Source organism: Carassius auratus, unplaced genomic scaffold, assembly GCF_003368295.1.
Source record: "Carassius auratus strain Wakin unplaced genomic scaffold, ASM336829v1 scaf_tig00035143, whole genome shotgun sequence".
Taxonomy (NCBI): Eukaryota; Metazoa; Chordata; class Actinopteri; order Cypriniformes; family Cyprinidae; genus Carassius; species Carassius auratus.
Genome location: NW_020526208.1, coordinates 1 through 21,655, shown reverse-complemented (window position 1 = coordinate 21,655; position 21,655 = coordinate 1). Strand labels below are relative to the sequence as shown.

The following is a 21,655-nucleotide window of genomic DNA, read 5'->3' as shown; positions in this document are numbered from 1 at the left end:
ATATCCTCAGAAAAAGTCTGGTTGAACAAACTGTTCAGAGTCAAAGAATACTGCAACTTCCATCTTTGTGTTTTCGAGCAGCCATTATCGATGTCCATCAAGACAGTCATAGCATTTTATAAAAAGCCAGGATGTTTTAGCATATATTTATTTTCAGATGGTGAGTGTGTTTTGCCTCATGCTTAATCCAGATCAAGAATGACCCTAAGAAAGCACACGATATATCATCAGATGAAGCACCTGTGATCAGAGACTCAAACGTTGCGCTCAGCCATTTCAAACGCGGCCTATCAATTTGCTAATGTTTGAACATTGTGTCTTATAATTGGCTTTCAGGAACTGAATGTGGGGGAGTCTGTAGTTGGCAAGCTGCCTCCAAATCAGTAGGATTTTGTCAGGAGATAAAGCTCAGCTGCTGCGCCCTCTCTAATCAACAGACTGTTGCACGGTACGCTAGATAGCTCTGTTCATCACAGACCTTTCAGTAACCTGTAAAGGTAGGCGCTGATATGGGAACGTCACAATTCTGGCGTTTTTAACATTCGCACAGATACACAGAGACAGATTGGTTATCTTGTCTTCAAACAGATAGGTTAGCTGAATCAGATATTGGATCACAAACTCAGATGGGTTTTGATGTCACTTTGATCCCTGGAAATGTGTTAAAGAGCTCATGAAATCCAAATTGGACTTTTAGTTAGTTTAAAGTTGACTTTCTGTTCTTTGTAATCTCTTTTTTCTTTTGATTTATTTCAGTAATCGCTGTTCTCTCACCGCTGAGGACCTCAACAGACAGTGGCTGAAGCCGGACCCTAATTTAAGCCCCACAATTTACCACACCAAAGGCTTCCTCTATTACCTCAACAGCATAGGCAGGACACCGCTGGTAAGTTTCCATTAAATCTCGCTGCACTGTAACTGACCTATTGAATCCTAAAGTTCCATGAGGGGCTCGCCGGAAATTGCTCCATGATCTCTGAGCTTTCGGCTTCCAAATGCCAGTCAGGGATGACCAAATCCATAAATGTGTGTTAGGGGCCACCAATCTGGATATTAGACTGTACAGACGGAAGCAAGCTTGGGTGGATCTAAGTGCTTCCTGGGTTATCCGAAAACAACTGCAATTTGAAATTACCACTATTTTTAACTGGATTAAATGAACCATATTACAAAAATAATGAAATCATGATATAATGACTCCGAAATAAAGACATTCACTTGTTTCAATCGTGAGTGAATCTGAGGTTTTGAATAAATCTTGATGAAACTGGGTAAACTGAGTAAATGAATAAATGACTCACTCATAAAGGCAGTGCCAGCATCCCAATTTCACATACTGTCTACCCTAAATACTATTCAAGATTAATAATCTAGAAACTATTTGGCATGGATAGTATGCAAATTGGGATACAGGGATTAGTTTTGTTTGTGAATGAATCGGAATTTTAAAGTTGAACAAATCAATTGTGCAAATGATTCAGTGACTCGTTCATTAAAAAACTCAATTGTTTGGTTCCAGAATTAAGTGTTTTTGAATTAATCACCTGGGTTAATAATTCAATAAATCATTCATAAGGAGTCACTTGTTTTGTCCATGAAACAAATCCGCATGTTGAATGAATCAGTTGAGTAAATTATTCAATGATACACTCATTTCTGAATAACATGTAGGTTTTGGATGATTTAGCTGAATAATTAATTTCATGTGTCGTAAATAAAGGCAAACACTGCGGTCACCTACTGGGATATTTGTAACTTGCAGGAGGAGTCATGGAAGAACCTTGTGAACCTCTAGTTCACATCGTCAAACAGAATTAAGAGCTTTTTTATTTTTAAGTCATATCTATTTATAGAGTCTGGACTGGTGCCTTTGAGCTTCTCCTGGTGCTGTTAGAGCACTAAAGAACTTCTATCTTTTACCTCATCCCTATCCACCCTCTGTTCTTTTTCAAAAGACACTTCTTGGGAAATGGAGTAATGGACCACTGCTCTATCTATGCAAGTCAGTGGGGAAAAAACAAAGCAACAGAAGTAGGTTCGCCAGCGCTTTCGAGAGAATATGCTTGTAAAAATGGTCAAACAATCTAGGACGTCATGACCTAAATCGAAGGTAGCCATTCGAAAGCTACATCTGTACTACCTTCAAAAAAAATTCTGCAATTAAATGAATTCATTTTATTCAGAATAGCGTGGAAATGATCATTGTTGGTCCTGTAATCAAGCAGGAATGTCCTGTTGCGAAGAACCAAAGAACAATAGTGCTAGCAGGAGTGCATTGACACAATTAGCCAGATTTACATATCAATTACACCATAATTCATGTTTAATCTCAGTAATAATTATGCACTGAACCTGGTCAAAGGAACATTGTAATTTCTACAAAACTTACAGTGGAAAAAATGCAACGAATGAGGAAGAAACCCTCTTGTTGAGCCTTTACAAAAAGGCTCGTCGCTATGCAATTAACAGCTACACTGTCAAGAGACCAAATTTTAATTAGAGTCAAAACGCAATGCATTGTCTAGCATTTTATTCCTCTTGTTGTACACGTCTGTCTGTTGTGTCACAAGATTAATTATGTTTGGCTCAGTCTAAAGTGAACGCTGCATTACTGGCTTTGTTTCCACCTGACACGTGACCTCCTCGTCCTTGGCCATTATTTACATACCATCTTGAAGTTTCGCTATAAATTTATTACATTCCACAGGTGTTTTGCGATTACCATGGTCACTCCAGGAAGAAGAATGTGTTTCTGTATGGCTGCAGTATGAAGGAAACCCTGTGGCAATCTGGATCTCCCATTAACACGGCCTCCCTGAAAGAAGACCCGGGATACAGGGTACAATTACTGCTATAACAAATAAAATCACAAATGAGATCTCTCTATCATATCTCAAATGTTTCTCCTGGATGATCTGTTCCAATGGTAGTGTGTTACCCACATTAATTTTACAGCTCTGTATTCTTACTGTACATTCATTGTCACTTTTTCTCTATTTGTATTACTCCTATTTTAAGAGAAACATCTGAAACAAAGTTGATTCGTCAAAGTCACACAACTGAGAACTCAATTACTTCTCCTGAGCTATGAAAGAGCAACCTTACAGCAATAAAATCTGTTTCACAGCTTCTGCTGTATCCCCATAATCTATTTTCACTCTCACAGGAAGAGCCAAAAATGCATGATATGTTTTTTTGTGTCCTTATTTTACAGTATCATTCATTATATATACAGGGACAATACTTTTCCGATTGGCACGGTTGTTTCCCTCCTTCATGAAACTTATTTTCTGAGCCAGTTTTTGAAGTTTAGTGCCAAAGGAAGTTTCTCCACAACATACAGGCTGTGACGAATTGTGTAAAAGGATATTTTAAAGGCATATGTAAATCTGTGGATTCTGTAATGTGGAAAATATTGTACCGCTAGCTGCTGTCTGACTGATGTCTGCCATCTATGCAAAGAAGTCTCTTAAACTAAATATACATAAAACTAGAATGGAAAACACTGGCATAAAATGCAAATACAATGAAATACATGGTTCTTTTTCAAAGCTCATACATTTTTTGTATTGACAGACCATCGCTAAAACTCTGGGCAGAATAGCTCCTGCATTCTCTTTCAACAACTGCAATTATCTGGTGGAAAAGTCTCGGGCGTCCACAGCCCGGGTGGTCGTTTGGAGGGAGATCGGAGTCCTCCGAAGCTACACCATGGAAAGCACTTACAATGGCTGCAATCAAGGCATCTACAAGGTTAGACAGTTAATGATCCATTTTACTTCTCTATAGTTTTGATTAATGGCACTATAGGGTTCCAATACTTTTGAATGCAACATTTTGGCACGATAATTGCACTTATTCGCTAACCTGGCTACCAAAAAACAGTTTCCAACCACATGCTAAATGCTCACTGTGCCACAAAATGTAATGCTGTTTGCATGCAAGACAGAAAGAAGGTGGTAATTAAAATGTTATAAAAAAAAATGTATATGTGTACTCTACTATTCTAATCACTATTTGGTGTTGGGCGTTTAAAATACATTTAAAAAAAAACAGCAACATTGTAAAATATTTGTATAGTTTCAAATAATTATTTTTATTTGGACATATTGGAAACTTTAATTTATTATTAAATCAGGATTTTCAGCAGCCATTACACCAGTATCAGTGTCACATAATTCACACTTTGATGAATAGAATATAAGTATTTATTTTAAATAGAAATCTTTTGTAACATCATAAAACTTTTGAATGGTAGTACTTTCTATACATCATGGCATCAAAAGATGGAGAAGAGTATTTTAAGCATCAAAATTATTGAGACATACGGTGTAATCAAAGACCATTTCATTCATTTATATCCAATTTAATGTTTTAATTTGGCTGAAACATATCACAGTGTATTTTTAAGCGGTTTAGCTGCAAGTGCACTGTTTCAAACCTAGCTTAAATCTGACCTTCTTTCCGTCCCTTGGTGTTCTCCATCTGGTCGTCTCCATAGTCGTCTTCTCTAATGATGCTGTCTGAGGGATCATCCCTCGTTTTCCCAGGTATCCATTATCTCCTCCTCCTCTCCCCATCTAGAAGTTTAATAATTATTCATTAACCTGCTTTTTAGCCGCATGCGGTTCTCCAGTCGTAGCCTAAATACCTGCGTATTAGCTATGCTGAAAAAAAACTTGGAAAAGTTTCTGCTTTTTCATTTTTAATGAAATAATCCATGACTCCATTCCATCAAATAATGTTTTGTGAAGCATCTTGTAACATTGCTTTCTCCAGTGAATTGTCATCTCGTCTGAATCAGCAGACCGTTTATAAGTGAAAACTGTCCAAAAGTTGTTTGCAGCAATTTTTCGTTTTTTTTGGGTGAACGGTTCCTTTAAAGGGACTTGATTTTGTTCTCAGCTAGCTAAGCAACCAGTAGTGTTATACACAGCCAGACTTGGTAACATTAGAGATACTGGCAGATGGTATTTAGTCAAAGTAGAGTGATTCTAACGCAGTGACATTTGCAAACGTTCTGGGAGGTCTGGCAGCCCTTTAATAAAGGACAGGGTGCCGAATTACTCTTGACCATGGACTGCACCTTTAAAGGTTCTGCAAGTAAGAAAAATGTTTTCGGAAAGTGCTAATGGTTGAGGAATATGGTCTGATATGAGAATGTCAGCTCTTGAGGGAGACGTTTTATTAAGTTTAAGTCCTTATTTTCTGTCAAAATGGGACTTGTAGTTCAAATAAAACAGAGGCAGGATCTGTGCCAGCTAACAGGTGGACATAAGATGAGAACAGCCCTATTATTTCTTCAGGGTTGACTATCAAGACCTTAGACTTGGATTTATCAATCCGTAGTAATTGTTTGCTATCCAATTTCTGTTATTTAGCTCAATCTACTGTTTTGTTCTTATGTGTCAGTGTTAGTTCTTCTCTGGCATTCTGCTTAAAAGTCGGGAGTCTTGTCTTGACTGTTGATGTTTAGTTTGTACTCTTCAATGAAGCTGCCAGCCAAGTGCCAGTCAGGGGTCTGTTTCTCAGACTAGAGGCTCTGATGTACTGCTAGTATTGTTGTTGTGCATCTGGGACGTCCATGTCTCCTCTCCCTGTGCTGGTTAGATGCAGTTTGCTTTCTTCTTTCAAGACGGTATTGCATGGAACGGCCTTCGATTCTCAAAAGAATAACAAATGGATGTATTTCTAGAGAAATGTTTGTTGTTGCATGGGTATATATTCAGTACTCCAGCAACCAAATAGAAACTGTATGTATGTATGCATATGTGTACTGTGTATATTTATATGTACATATAAATAAACACACATGCATTAATATATTTAAGAAATATTTACATGTATTTAAATATGATTTATATATGTTTGTGTGTGTGTGTGTATATGTGTGTATGTATATATATATATATATATATATATATATATATATATATATATATATATACACAAACACATATACTGTATCATATCAGGTATTTTCAAAATGATCAAATAAATATAATTATAAATATTTAATGTGTAACTCTAATATATATTTGTCTTTAAAAAAGAAAAAAGGTGTATACAGACACAATGGAAAAAGTGAATACTAATTAAATTGTAGATTCAACATTTACATTTTAAAAACAAAAGCAAAAACAATTTCTTTTTTTATTGTCAGGAACACATCATTTGAAGTCAGTTATTGTGTTTCCAAACCTAGTCGATGGGCCAATGTCAGAGTAAACCGCATCCCTGTTGGGGTTTGAAGAGCGTGTCGGACAATATGCAGGACGCATGAGCTTCTAAAAGTGTATAGATTTGGACTAATGGGTCAGAAAATCAGACATTTCATTACGAGCAGCGCATACAAGCGTAGCTGGCAGGCCAGATGTTTTGGTGCATGTACTTTTAGCAATGAGCGGCAGCCCGAGAGTCTCTTGATTAAAAAGTCTGTACTAATATTCACAGCCGATGTCAGGAACCTGGCAGACCATTAGACTGTGGAGCCAATTGAAGTGGGCCCTCTCTGGGTCCTGTAATGTGAGTTAGACGAGAGCGGGGACGTGAAAAAAAAAAAAAAAAGGAGAGAAAAGAGTGGGTGAATGGGTAGAAACACTCCCTCTGTTCACAGCTAATTCAAGCCAATTAGCAGCTCAGACGAGCTCTGGGATTCGAAGACGGAGTGAAGCTTAATTACGTTCTCAGTCACTAAATTAGAGTCCGGGTCATTCTAAGTAACGGCGTCTCTGAAATGTCATAACTGCCTAGTGGAATCCCTGACAGCTACACGTGTACCATAAAAGAAACGTCACGCTAAATCTGAGCTACGGCCAGCGGTGCTGATGAGTAATGTTCGGTTTTGCATATTTTGATGGACAAGGAAGTGATGTAACATTGCCAAATCAGCAAAGAATCGGCTGTTAAACAACACACCCTGCGGATGTTGATTTCATGAGGAGTGTGGGAACCTGGTGAGCTTTTTTGCTCCAGAGAGAAAGGGAAGTGAAACTTATCCATTTTCCCAGATTGCCAATGACACTGGTAGGACATTTTCGGATGGTCTTCCTCTCAAAGCAGAGGTGTCTTTTGCCAACCGAAGGATAATCTTCAAAAGGGATCTGATTTGCATCACAAAGATTGCACCTTTCACCTTAGCGTTGCAATTTCAAAGTGCCGAATGAAATTCTCCACTCCCTTTACTTTGCAATTCTTTCTCCTCTGAACTTAATCAACTATTGAAATTTTTTTCAAGGAAACACATGGATTAAGGTAAACAAGAGGCTTTGAAATTGGAACAGTGGAAGTTTGTTTAATTAAGTACAGAGTCTGCGTTGGTGGGCTGACCACCTCGGTCTCTGTGCCCCCTCACCTCTGGTGCTGTCTCCGTGGTGGAAGCCCTGATTTCAGTCTGTGGGGCAGGTCTGCCAGGCTGTTAAATACACAGATTAAAAGATAAATGTTTTCATTTCGGTTCGTTCTTAGCAAAAATATATATATTTTTTAGTTTGTGTTACGCAGAGCGAAATAAGAACGGTACTGAATTTAGAAATAATTCTAATTAACTTTGCTAATTATTCTTGAATTTTCAAACTACTAACACTTTTTAATTTTCAGTTTCGATTTATGCCTTTACTGTATGACCAAAAATGGAGTAATCGGTTTTGTTTCAGCTGTTTGATCGCGCCGGCGCCTCATATGCACACACTGTTACTGCATTCATTGGAAACAGCGCAGCCTTTCATGGCGTTGGGTGTGAGCACTGGTCCACTGTGGCATATTTTTGCTCATTATGATATTTTTCCAAACTGAAATGCGCTTGAACTACAAATCCTATTTTACCTGATCAATACGCAAATAGTTTACCTTCAAATAGGCATTTTTGAGTTTTGAATTTGTGCCTAATGAGAGAGGTAAGCCCAACTTTACCTAACGTTTTGTTTAAAATTAATTTGTTTTGGCTTGCCCATATTATTATATAATGCAATTATATTTTTCAGTAAGAATGATATATTTTTAATTATTGTTCTGTTCTGATATGGTTAAATTGAAAGAATTTGTTGTGAAGTGAGGAGAACTAAAATATCATACAGGGTACATAATGTTGGTACATTATAACATTATTAGGCCTGCCGTTATTATTTCAAAAAAATGTGACTTACGAGACTTCAATCTTTTTTTACGGAGGTAATTTAAAATGTTATTGTGTGTTTTTAACTGTAATATTTTTAGCTATAGGCTTATACATTTTACAGAGCTGTAAACATGGGAATCTCCTACCACATGCAATCACTGACGAACACTCAGTTCATATATCAAACTAGGCTATATGTTATTAAATTATACATGCAAATAAAATAATCTAATGTATAAGTGTCATGTTTGTGTTTATCCAATTTTTTTTTTTTTTTAAATGCGCCCCCCAAAAAGGTTTCGCCTGCCCCCTCACTTTGTGTGCTCTGGTGCCGACCCTGATTATGGTGAGTGCTACATTCTGATTAGGTTTAATTTAGTCACAGCTATGAAAAACTTTTGTTTCGAAGCGTAACTCTGAAACGAAGTTTGGGTTTTAGTGAGTTCTACAGGGAGTTGCAGCAACCGTGGAACATTTTTAGTGGGTAATTTATTTCCTCATCTAAAATTTGACATGTCAATTCTGTCTGACTTAATGTGTCAGCTGTTTAGACTTGGTGTTTTTTTTTTTTTTTTGAATGTTGGAGAAACATTAAAAAACAAGACTTCAGCATAGACATTGCATTTTATTCCATCAAATAAAATACATATGCTTCACTTACAGGAAGTGTATTTATTAGTGCTGTCAAATGATTAATCGTGAATAATCACATCCAAAATAAAAGTAGCCCTCCATAAGTATTGGAACCATAAAGACAAAATTGCTTTCTCTGCTGTTGAGTCAAGACATTTGCAAATATGATTAAAAGATGAATATGTGACAACTACTGAATGTCACATTTTATTATTTGGTCTTTCAAAACATACATGTTTTACCAAATAAAAAGGACAACACTTTTAGAGTTCATTCCACTATTTGATGTGAACATAAGTATTGGAACAGTTGAATTTAAGGCAGATGTAGAAGACTAAAAGCAAATATTTAGTTGCAGATCCCTTGCATCCAATCAGAGCAGTGAGTCTGCAACCCATAGACATCACCAGACTCTTGGTCTTATGCTTTGAAATGCTTTTCCCTAGCCTTTACTGCAGCCAATTCTAACTGTTGCTTGTTTTGGGGAGTTTCTGCCTTTAGCGTCCTTTTCAGTTGGTGAATTTAATGTTCAATCAGATTTAAATCTGGAGATTTATTCGGGCAATCTAAGACTTTACATTTCTTTGCCATGATTAAGTCCTTGACTGAACTGGCAGGGTGTTTTGGGTCATTTTCCTGACCTAATATGAAGTGCGTTCTAATGAGTTTGGTGGCGTTTTCTTGAATATTGGTAGCCAAGATGATTTTGTACCCTTACAAATTAATTCTGCTACTGCCATCATACATTTGCTGTGTCTCATTTCAGAGGCTACGTCCTCCGGAGGTCGCATTTGAAGGCTGCATACGTCATCGAGGAAGTCTCATTTAAGAAAAGTAACCGTTAAATTGCAAAGTAAAAGATAAACTATAGCATTTTAAACATCACAAGGAATAAGTCAATTTTATTATGATTACTTTTCTTAAAAGAGACTTCCCCGATGACGTATGCAGCCTTCAAATGAGACCTCCGGAGGAACGCAGCCTCCGAAATGAGACGCAGCTGTCATCATTAAAATGAAGAGGTCCTGTTCTAGAAACCATACCATGACACCACCTCCACCAAATTACAGATGAGGTTGTATGCTTAGGATCATTTGCAGTTTTCCTTTATCTCCACACTTTTGCTTTCCAATCACTTAGATAAAGGTTAATCTTTGTTTCATCGGTCCATCAACTCTGGCTCACATTTGTGAAGTATCTTGCCTTTCTATTTTTGGTGCCGATCAGAGGTTTGCATCTTGCTGTGTAGCTTCTGTAATTCTGTGTCAAATTCTCCTGCAGACTGTATATTGACAGAGCATCACCTCAGCTTTCTGGAGGTTGTTTGTGATTTTACAGACATACATTTTAGGGTTCATTTCACAGCTTTTATGATTGTCTGTCATCAACTACTGTTGTTTTTCTCAGTCGATCAGGTCGTCGTTGGTTGCTTATGTCACCGGTAGTTTCCAAACTCTTGATTTCTCCATGCCTTTGTTTTTCCTATAGTTCTAATTGACTTCCTCTTTTCTTTTAGCATCCAGATTGCTTGCTTTTCTTTCAGAGTCGGCTTCCTCATTGTAATCCTGGTTTGTGTGTGTCATCATCGAATGCAAAACTTAGAATGCAGACGCAATGAATATAACTGATAAGAGACATTCTCTGCTTTTAATATCTGAAGAATGAATGCAACAGGACACAGCTGAACAACTGTTCCAATACTTCTGCTCACATCAGACAGGGAGATGAAACTCTAAAAGTGCTGATCTTCTTAGCTGGTAAAACATCTTTGTGTTGAATCACCCAATAATAAAATGTGATGTTGTTCAATTTTGTCTCATATTCATCTTTTAATCATATTTACAGATTTCTTGACTCCACAGCAGACAGAACAATTTTGTCTTTACTGTTCCAATACTTATGGAGGGCACTGTATATGTATGTAGTATGTATGTGTGTGTATAAGTATGTAGGTAATGTATGAATGTATTATTATGAATTATACATCAGTCCACATAAAAAAAATAAAAAATAAAATAAAGCTAACATCCCTTTATCTCAAACAACTTTCTTTTATTGGTGACATCATCGAGGCCTCCAGTTTTTTGCCTATTCCTTCTAGTCACCTGGCTCCATCATATGAACTTTTACCTCAAATTATATCCCATTCTGCAAAAATATGTGACTTTATAAAAGTAAAACAAGTTGTGAGTGCAGTCTCATGTTCACTTTGGGATAAATGTGTCATATAAAGTGAAGTTTGGATTAACTGCGACAGACCGGAGACATGAATCAGATTGACTGTTTGGATGGGCTGCTCCATGGCTGCCGCTGAGAGGCATTTCATAGAAGATGACTGATCTGATAATTGTGTTTCAGGACAGTAAGTGGAGTTATGACCCATCCGATTTCCAGAAATTTAATTGGGGATCTAAAAAAAAAAAATAATTAAAAAGAAAGATATAATGATGGCTATAGCCATTTTGAGGAACATATGCTGGAGACAGTAATTTGATGTTTGCAAATTGATTAAAGCAGCTCTCATAATATGTGATTAATTTTAAAGGACGGTTTTTAATTATGGCCATGGCAATATTTCGCAAGGCACAGCAAGCTGAGGACACTGACTGTGCTGAGTGTGCAGGTCTGACAGTCAGCTGAACACTGCTATTAAATGATATGCCTAAAATGAGTATATGTAAAAGCAGACCAGCACCAGTCATAATATATATATATATATATATATATATATATATATATATATACACACACACACACATCATATTTTAAATAATTAAATTAAAATATAAATGTGATTTTCGTCCATATTTTGTACAGCTGATGTTCGTCTTGACTTCTCGCATAGCTGTGTGATATACTCTTAGATGTTCTGGATGCCTCCAGCGTTTCCATCTCAATGTTTTCCAAGGTGAAGGGAAAGCTAGCACTTCAAACGCTGAAGACCTCTCTAAATCATTCCTGCAGGTCAGGCTTTTAGAATCGGATCTCTGTTTCCATTCACTATTCATCAGTGGCTGATGTTAAATGATGGTGACACACAGAAATACGAGGGGAAATGTCAGTTGTCAGGTCTACTGGAAGAGAGCGTGGATTTTAGATGAGGATTCATTTCACACGGATGCACACCACGTGAACACACACACACACACACACACACACACACACACACACAGATACATCAAGTGTTTCAGAAAGGTTAAAGGAAATACTTTTAAAATTCAGTGGGGTTAAGCAGTCCATCATGAAGAATCCGTATTTAAACTGCAATTTAAAATCTATTTTAAACATAAAAAATTTAAATAATAAACATTTTAGGATTTTGATATATATGTTTATAAATGTTTTAACATACAGTTAAGGTTAGTTAGCATACATGGTATGTAAAATGTGTAATTAAAGCAATTGTGAATATATTAAAGTTAAAAAAAATATATACAATTATAAAAAAAGAATATTCTGTTTTTAGGCTATCAACCCTGAATGTACTTGCCTTAAAAGAGAAAAATGAAAGAGTGCTTGGCTGTTCTTCAGCATTTCAAAATAAAATAATTCATGTGAAATATGTAAATGTAGAGGTTTCTAATATGATAAAGAAGGCTCAGGAAATGAAAACTCATTTTCTCTCAAAGTAATTAGACTATTTAGTATATTTTTAGGCACAATGTGGAAACCATAATAATGGGATGTGCTTTGAAAGCATGATGTTTACTGGATGTGACCTGCTTGAATGAACAGGTGATGTTTCCCTGAGCTTAATTGCATTATCACCTTCATTAAAGCCACTGAATACAACTTAGTTTGTAATTATCAATCTTTAAAAGTTTCAAGCTGAACTCCAGAGGCTACGTGAACATATGGTCTATCAAAGCCAGCCCCGACTGTCTTTAGATTTTCCTTCCATGAAACAAGACTCCTCTGATCCTTGCATTAAGTAGGACTTCATGAAAAATGCACTTATCGCCAGGCTCGTTTCAAATTCTTCATTATTTCATAAACACATTATTATTTATATTTAGTATCAGAAAAGATGTCAGCGGGTTTTTAAGTGTCTTTTTTATTTTAAGATTGACAAAGAAAATCATGCTAGCAACTGTATTGAGTGTGATAGTGCCATGCACAGTAGTGATAAAACAATGCTATATGAATTCTAATAATAAAATGCAGTTAAACATATTATCGTGCATAGATAGAATAGCAAATAGGATATCTGAAAAACCAAAAAGTTGGTTAAAATGGCCAAATATTTAATGAACATGCACCGAGCAGCACAATGAAAAACGTAACTTTTAATCCGTGTTTGACGAAGGTCAAAGTAAATTATGAAGAGCATTATGGTTTCAAAATATATATTATGCAATCAAAGATATTCCAGATATTTCTCAGAGGACGTCCGAGTTAGTTTTAAAAAACAGTAGGTCATTTGCGATGTTATTCTTTTAGAGGCTATGTCGTGATATATCTGAGAGCTAGAGGGAGCCACTGAGTCAAGAACTCCAATCTCCTCATGACTCACTTCATCAATGACACATAGGCTTGCTAGCAGAGCTCTCTTATGCTTGGGCATCTATTGGAAAACAGTTCGAGTTCTGTGCTACCAAATGTCCTGTAAGATTGTTTAACCACAGAACTAAGCTACAGAAGCCTCGGGGGAAATAAAGCACTTGGTTGAAAATGGCCAGGTAGCTACTAGTTAGCGATTGTGTGACATGTCATTGATTATGATTGCAGGCTAAAAGGAAGAAAGGTGGGTTTTGTGAGTACTGTATATGTAAGGAGGTAAGTGGGCAAAGCGACGCAAGACCAGACAGTTTATATGCAATACATCTTTGTCATCGGAAATGTCAACAGTGGCATTAGCAAGTCACATTAATTAGCCACGTTTCTGCAAAATCACTGAATGTGCAAAACCACTCTGAGGAGCATGCAAATGAATAGATTATACAAATTCTTAAAAGATAGACTAGGAAGTAGGCATGGATGGTCAACTAGTCATTTAGTGAAGTTGACTAGTTTATCTAGATTTTTGATAAATTTAGAGACCCTACGTTTTGTGACATCTAAATTAGTATTTGAGTTACACAACTTTTTCAGCTTTTTAAACTGTTTGGGTTACAAATTATTTGTATCTGCAGTTAAAGTGTTTAAAGCTTGTTTGCAAAAATAATAAATTGATATCAATATTCAGTGTTTATTATGAAGAGTAAATTCCCTTATTTTATACCTGAAAGATGTTATATGAACTTTTACTCAATGGTCACATTTTTTAAAGCTACTTTTGACAAGTAGCTTTAACGTACTGTTAGCTGTTAGCATGCTAAACTCTCTCCGAAGTCTTGAATTTCGAACTCCGAAATCTCTTTAATTTGTTCAGATGTGTTTGTTGAAAGAGTCTAAGATATTGAACAGCTGGACTAGTATCATGAATATTTAAAATGTTTATCAGACATAATTTTTTAAGATTGGGTGTCAAATTAAATGTTTAACTTTAAGATACACACGTTCTGGTCGATTCTTTTGCATTTGGTCTAGAGCTAAAATTATGGTGGTCCATTAATGCACAACCCAGAGAAATCACAACACATTTCGTTGTGCTGTGCTAATTTAAATGTGTTGTGGCTTGTTTCTGTTTTGTTGCTACTAATTTAATTGTGTTGCAGCTTGTTTTCTATTAAGTTGTGGAGATTTAATTGTGAAGTACTGGGCCACCATATAAAATCACCTCCTGTACCCTTACATGGTGAATTTTTAGAGGGGAAAGCTATTTGTAGTAGTTTCGGAAACAATAGTATGTATTGTGTTATTTATTTGAGTGCGTTCATTCAATCCCATAGCACACCTAAAAATATATTCTTCTATGGAATCCCTGTGAAATCACTCTTTTAAAACTTTTATTTTTAAGAGTGTAGCTATTTGCACGAGAGTGGTTTAAAATTAAAAATGGTTGAAAGAAAAAATGTCAGTTATTTATGGACTTGAGTTCTACGGTTTCCTGTAATCACTGTAATCAATTCTATTAAATAATAATAATAATAATAATAATAATAATAATAATAATAAATCATCTGAACAAGTTACTTGCATATCTTCAACCATAATAGCTGGGTCTTATTTTCTATACTTACGAACATGACGTAAAAAATCAGGTATGAAGGTTGTATATATTTCACAAAAAAAAAATGTAGTTTTCACATCCTTAAGAATTTGCTTCCATCCATCCAAAAAATAAAAAAAAAACTAATCTAATTTGCTGCCATGGGGCAATTTTCTACAATTGATACCAGTCTGTTCAGTGGCACATAGCCATGGTGATCAAGCCGTAAGCCACTGAGATTAGCTTAGAGTTAATAAGAGCGATCAGGAGGGGTAATTTACCTCTCTAATGGCTTGGGCCCTCTGAAAGGGCATGATAGCTTCTCTGCCTGTGTGCTGTTTTGGCAGTCTTCCTGCTGCCTGCTTGGCTCTCCTCAACTCTGGTCTTATCAAAGGGAAAAACTGTCACTCCAATAAACAAGGAATTTGCCCCTGCCGACCGAAACGCTTTGCTGCATAAGAGATATTTATTTTTTCTCTCCCTGTAACACAGAAATGGAAGAGTCTAGGCTCAAAGTGATTAGATTTGTTAATTTGTAAACAAGAGCGTGCAAGCTGTGTGTATTTGCCTGGTGTTTGGGAATAATCTATTATGTGCAATATTTTGCTTAATTTGTTGCATTTAAGTGCCTCAGCGAGTGTTAAATCAATCAGTCTTGTTAAGTGGTTGAAAACTTACATATTTACTTTTTTTGATCAATCAGTTAATCAGTTCTGATGCCTGAAAATATATTTTATATTTTATATATACCACATCCGAAATAACAGTTTTTGTTTGCAGAATATATTTGTGTGTACTGTGTATATTTTATTAAGTATGCATAAATATACACACACGCATTTATATTTTTATATATAATTCTGAATAAAGTATGAACTAATATCTGAAGTCCTTCACAGTGTAGGTTCATGAGTGTTCTGAATCCCACGTCACAAAAATGTCATCTGAATGTTCTGATGTTTCTAACATCTGACCTAGATTTTAGTATTGGCACTGAACAGGTTGCATATCAGCAAACGCTTTTAATGTAGTTGCTTTGCTGCACTTAATTTGCAATAAGCTACATGCAAATATAGCAGATGGGTTCAGCTTCCGCTCGAAACCCATAAGCACGAGAGTTTTGACATGACCCGATCGCACCCGAATGGAAGTTAAAGGGCTGTGCGTCTCCTGAAATGATCAGTGTGGCCTACTCAATGCAAACATGGTGAGAATTGATTTTCGACTGCGAGCAAACAGCCCAGGCTCTATGCATTCTACACGTTACCCTCGGTTTTCCTCTAAATTATTGAAGAGCGATACCCAGAACACACCACCGTGCTCATACTGAGCAGTCCTCCCTCGCTTTCGGCACCCCAGCGTCTCATTGGCCGGTTAGAGGGAGGCTGCGGTAAACGTCTGTTTGTTTGTGGCCGTCTTGACAAGAGTGAGTTTGTGTCTGCGCTGTGGACATGTGTGTGTTTTTGTTCGCTGTGTCTCTCGATCACGTAAATGTCAGGTGTGTGTAGGTGCGCCTGGTGTTGCTCGCCCATCATTCTCTTCCTTACACAGCTTCCCATTAATTTGGCCGCTTCCCCAGAGTGTGGTGAGACTCTTAAGGTATTAGCGCTGATGCTAACTCCCTTCTGACTCATCTGCCCTGCTGAGTGTACAACTAAGGCTCACTTATCTACAGCGTCAAGGCTCGTACATGGGGAGAGAGAAAGTAAGAAGGGTTGTTGGTGTCACGTGGGGTGAAAGAGGCAATCAAATAAAGGTTTGTTCATCTGAAAAATTCACAGCCCTACACAGCCCTGTAAGTCGCGATCGCTCATAATGAATCGTTTCTAATAGAGATTGCATTGCAGCAAAACCGGACTCGATCTCACCGAGCCGAGGTTGCGGTGAATGATGGGCTCACAGGGATTCGCAGCCGCGCATTCTCTGGGGAAGTGTGCAGCTTTCACACGCTAATAACATGCTCGAGTGAGCAGGTGCAGCTGCTCCATGGCGAAAATAATCTGCAATCATTATGTTGTTATAAAAGGCGTAATCTGACAGAAAACAGATCGTTGAAATGGGCAAGGTTTAAAGACTTTATATGGGTGAGAATGCATAATGACATGGAGGGAACAGCTTGTAATTATGACTGTTCTTATGTTGTTTGACTGTTCATTTTATGACTGATTGCAAACAGTTGTTTCATGTCTCCATTTTTCAAAATGTTTACAAGTACAATGTTCAATGTACATGTTCATAGATTCGAGGTTAAAATGTATGTAAAAACTCTAATTGGGGATTTTCTTTTTATATATTTCTATTAGTGGACAATTTTTTATTATAAAAAAAAATATAAGTTTGTTTGCATTTTTAACAATGACTTTGCCTTTATTAGTTCATTTAAATGAAACGACTTAAAGTATAAAAAGAATCAAAGAAAAATTGAAAAAAAAAATCAGAAAATGCTTTTTGTAGTTTTTAAAACATTTATAAATATATTTGCATTTTTTGTTGCAATTTATAATCCTCTCTCAACGTTAGTCTCATCACAAGACTGAAATTCTGAAATCATATAAACAAACTGAAATTTAGTTAATTGTTCACCAAAAATCTTACCAACTGTTGCTCTGAAATCAATTTACATTTTGTTGAATTGTTTCTTTAATGTATCTTTTAATAAACTCGTGGGGTTCCTTATCAAAGAAAAAATCAATCAATCAATCAATCAGTCAAGGCTTTCAAAATTCATGAAAGTAAACAAAATATGTTCTATGAAGTTATGTTATACTACAAAATTTAATCTGCTAGGAACTGATAGACAATGTCTTTTTGAGGTGAAATTATGATTGATATGATTGAAACTTTAAAATGCAGATTATAAACGTTTTAGATGGAGTATAGCAGGCCATCTTACCAAAGATAATGTCAACTACCCATACTAAATACAAAATCATGTTGTCAAAGCCATATGTATTTTTATTTTTTATGAAACATCCTTAGTTTATTTCAAAACATTTACTGTATACAATAAATGCATACAGTAAATGCTTTGGTTTGAATTTAATGGAAACCTGAATTACGACTTGGGTGAGCAGATAAAAGCTCCACAAGCTTCTTTGTTTTTGTTTCACCGGTGAGTGGAGCGCTGAAGAAACATGGAGACACTGCAGATTTATTGATTTTGTTAACCTGCAGTAATCCACAGCTCATTGAACCACTGGGTCAGTACTTTGGGTTATTGCATGCTTTGTGTGCTTAGAAAAGCGATGAACGTTTCAGTGCCTGCGCTGTGTTTGTTTACTAGTTGGCAGAAAATATTGTTAGTGTCTGGATTTCCATTAATGGTTGTTTCCGGAACAGTGCATTATATGAGAGGAGAGTTTGTGCACAGCGGGAAGTGTGCAATAACATTGTGGTGTCAATGCAGATGCATTTTTGGACCTGACTCAATGCTGCTTTCAGCAAATTTTCCAAAGTGTTACAACGGCTGCAAAATACAGCAGCTACACAATATGTTGGTGTCAAAATAAAAATGTCTAATTCTTTCCACATACAAAAACATCCAAGTGGTATTTACAAAATAAATATATAAATTAGTTAAATTTGTAAACATTCCCCTAAATCTTTTCATGAATCTTCAGTTTTACCTTAATACAAAAATGCTGTTATAATATATATATATATATATATAATTATTTATTTTATTTTCTTGTTACTTACTGTTTGTTTGTATTGTTTTTATTTTGGATTGTGTTTTACGTTTTTTGTTTTTGTTTTTAATTGCATTGTTGTTGTTGTTTTTTTTCTTTGCTTCATTTTAATTTGAGTTTTGTAAGAATTTAGTTGTGATTTTTGTTTGTATGTTTTAGTTTTTGTTCTTAGTATTTATTTTGGATTTCTGTTGTTTTGTTGCATTTGTTTTGGGTTTGTGTTTGTGTTCTGTTTTTTGGCTTGTTTTTTTTTTGTTTTGTGTTTAGTGTTTTGTTTTGCATTGTTGCTGTTGTTCATTTTGTGTTTTGTTTTGCTTTTGTGTTTATTTTTTATTTTTTGATTTTATTTTGCATTCATTTATTTGTTTTCATTTATTTTAAATCAAACATTTTGTCCAAACAATAGTTTCAGTTGTAGTTTATAGAGATTTTGTGACTTAAGTCGAGAAAATTCATATATTTTCTTACACTAGTGTTCCCAGTGCAAATGTCTCCACTTACAATAAGTCTCCCAGAATTAAAGTGACAAGTCTATAAATGTAGTTTGACAGCCCCACTCAATCAGTCTGTCAATCATAAATCTGAACTGTCAATCTCAAATGTCTTCACCTCGCAGGGGTTGCAGACAGGGACACGGGAGCTGGAGGAGATGGGAATGAAGTTCAGTCAGAGTCTTCTCACCCTCAGGAGGAACGCCATCCATTATAACAGCCGTCTGATCCAACACGCATCTGCCCTGTTGGACCTGGACGACAGGCTTCTCAACCACAAATCCAATAAGTGAGTTTTAAATGAACCTATTTTTGACCGCAGACGCATCTAGGGCTTCAAAACTTGTCAAAATAGACCACGATAAAAAGTTTTTTCTAAATCAACGGTTTATAATCAATACTTTAAAACAGTGCTTCTTTAATTGGGTTTGCTTAAGATACAGAAGATACTTCAAATTTGCAAATACCGCAGAGACTAATTAGACACATGGCCTTAAACAAAATGTTAAAAACAAAAGATATCTGAATCATTTTCTGCTCCTTTTTAAATAAGACTGTTAATTTGAAAGATATATCTGTATTTTATTATTGGAATTTAGCATACTAACCGACACATTTTGTTATTATGTGCACATTCAGCTGGCCTTGTGGGGTTTATATTCGGATAACCATAATTGTCTGTAACTATATTATGATAATGATTCCGCTTCGGTGGAGCAGAATGGAAATAAGAGCTAGATGTACATTTCCTGAAGGAATAAGCCCACAGCAGCAAAGGAATAAAATTAATGTTTTTGTTAAAATTATTATTTGGAAAGTTGGAGGGTGATAGACGTTCTTCAGTTATGGTTCACTTTTTATATTATTTGAGCCAGATGTCTGATGATAAAAAAAAAAAAAAAAAAAAAAGTCTATAATAACCAGAGAAAGCAATCCTTTAGTATTGCCACATTGTACATCTCAGTGGCACTTGTGATTATTTTATATTGCTTTCATATTTTATTATTTTGTTAACATTTAATATTAATATTAAGTTTCATTCTTTGGGAGATTAACCAGTTTTATCTTAGACGATTAAGTTTGTAAAACTAAAAAATCACAGGTGTAACACATTACACAGTCACGCAGTCATGTAATCAGATTATTTTTTTCAAATAAGTATCGCCAGTTACTTTGTTCTCCCGTGGTTTGATTGACAGCTCTCCTGTTCTCATATTGAGAGAAATCGTAAGTAAGTGCAGAGGTGTTCTGTGAACGGTGTAAACATGAAGCTTGGTTTTAGTTTTAGATTAAATGTGAAACATGCATTTTTCTCACCTCACTGCAAGTAAAGACATACTGTATTCAGTATTCCTCAAAATGAATAGAAAGTATGACATCAGAGGTTAATTTCATTTACCTCTACATTTGCCAAAATTGAAATTTTTCATTAAAAAACAAACAAGCCTCATCCAGATGAGAAAAAATGTAACGCACAGTAATGTAACACATTACCTTGCATAAAAAGGTAACTAATTATGCAATTACTGTAGTTATTTTTCTTAGGAAGTGTTGAACAATATTGTAATGCATTACTTTTAAAAAAATAACTTTCCCCAACAATGAAAATAAATACATGTAATGCTGAAATTATCTACAAAAATGAGGTGTACATGGAGTAAATTAGGTAGTTTGGAGCTGAATTAATTGCAAAATGTGCGATAAAATGAACAAGATAAGTGACTACATTGAGAGTAAATGTAAATATAGATTAAAGCAGTTGTTAGAGATGTTTTTGTGTCAGACCTTTTGTTTTCTGTCTGTGGCTTGTGTTCAGTCTTTAGGTGGCTAGTTATGTGAGAATTCACTATGCAAATTAAAAGCAAGCAAGAAAATGATTATTTGCAATTCAGTATGCAAACAGAAAACAGTGATGTTATACTTTCAGTTCAGTTTGGATAGTACTGTTAATAGAATGAAATATCTGTACATAGTGCTTTCTAGCGTTGTTACATGTTATAATATTAGCATAATGAGATTATTGACAAGTTACCTTGTTAGTGACCTTAAGAGTTATATTGCAGGGTTGCTGTTGCCAATCAGGCACACCATTTTACTCTTTTTTTAAATATGATCTTGAGCTGTGGGATGTGGAGGAGTTTCATTCAGAGTGCATCAGCTGCTTTTCAAGTTTTCAATTTGCCACTAAAGGGTTTCCTGGGAGCACTGCACTTTCTCTGTTTTCCTTTGGTCTTCCATCTCCTTTCTTCTCCACACACACTCGTTTCTTCTCCCTCTCCTCTATTTTCCATTCCCCAGCATCCTCAAGTTCGAGTCTTGATTTCTGTCATGGAATGGAACAAAGCTGAGCTATTGATTTCTACGAAGTTCAATAAATCCTTTTGTGTGCGTTTTGAATTGTTACATCTTGTCCACACAGAGCGCTCCGTTTTCTGAGGAGATTATCCCACCCCTCTCTCTTCTTCAGGATTTCACAATGTTTCTATTGTTCCCCTCATCTTCATATTACTGAAGAGAAAGCGGTAAACTTGACTGGTTGTACCCAGAGAGTTTGCATAACTGACTTATGCACTATGCTGCTTACGAGCCTTGTCTGATTCAGCTCAGCTCTTCTTAGATGGATGTAGAATACTTT

General features: G+C 35.9%; 1 protein-coding gene across 1 annotated transcript; it reads left to right on the top strand.

Annotated features, from left to right (window-relative positions):
* The first annotated feature begins 730 nt into the window (after window positions 1-730).
* LOC113081876 (cytosolic carboxypeptidase 1-like) lies at window positions 731-19,323 on the top strand. Its single transcript, XM_026253777.1, has 4 exons — window positions 731-886; window positions 2,708-2,839; window positions 3,577-3,753; window positions 19,146-19,323. Exons 2-4 carry the CDS (start codon window positions 2,768-2,770, stop codon window positions 19,311-19,313), a joined length of 417 nt encoding a protein of 138 aa, XP_026109562.1. The 5' UTR covers window positions 731-886; window positions 2,708-2,767; the 3' UTR covers window positions 19,314-19,323.
* The last annotated feature ends 2,332 nt before the right edge of the window (window positions 19,324-21,655 follow it).

Coding starts and splice junctions, on each gene's coding strand:
- LOC113081876 (XM_026253777.1), top strand. CDS start 2,768: ATGAAGGAAACCCTGTGGCAATCTGGATCTCCCATTAACACGGCCTCC. Junction 2,840..3,576: donor AAGAAGACCCGGGATACAGG/GTACAATTACTG, acceptor TTGTATTGACAG/ACCATCGCTAAAACTCTGGG. Junction 3,754..19,145: donor GCAATCAAGGCATCTACAAG/GTTAGACAGTTA, acceptor TTCACCTCGCAG/GGGTTGCAGACAGGGACACG.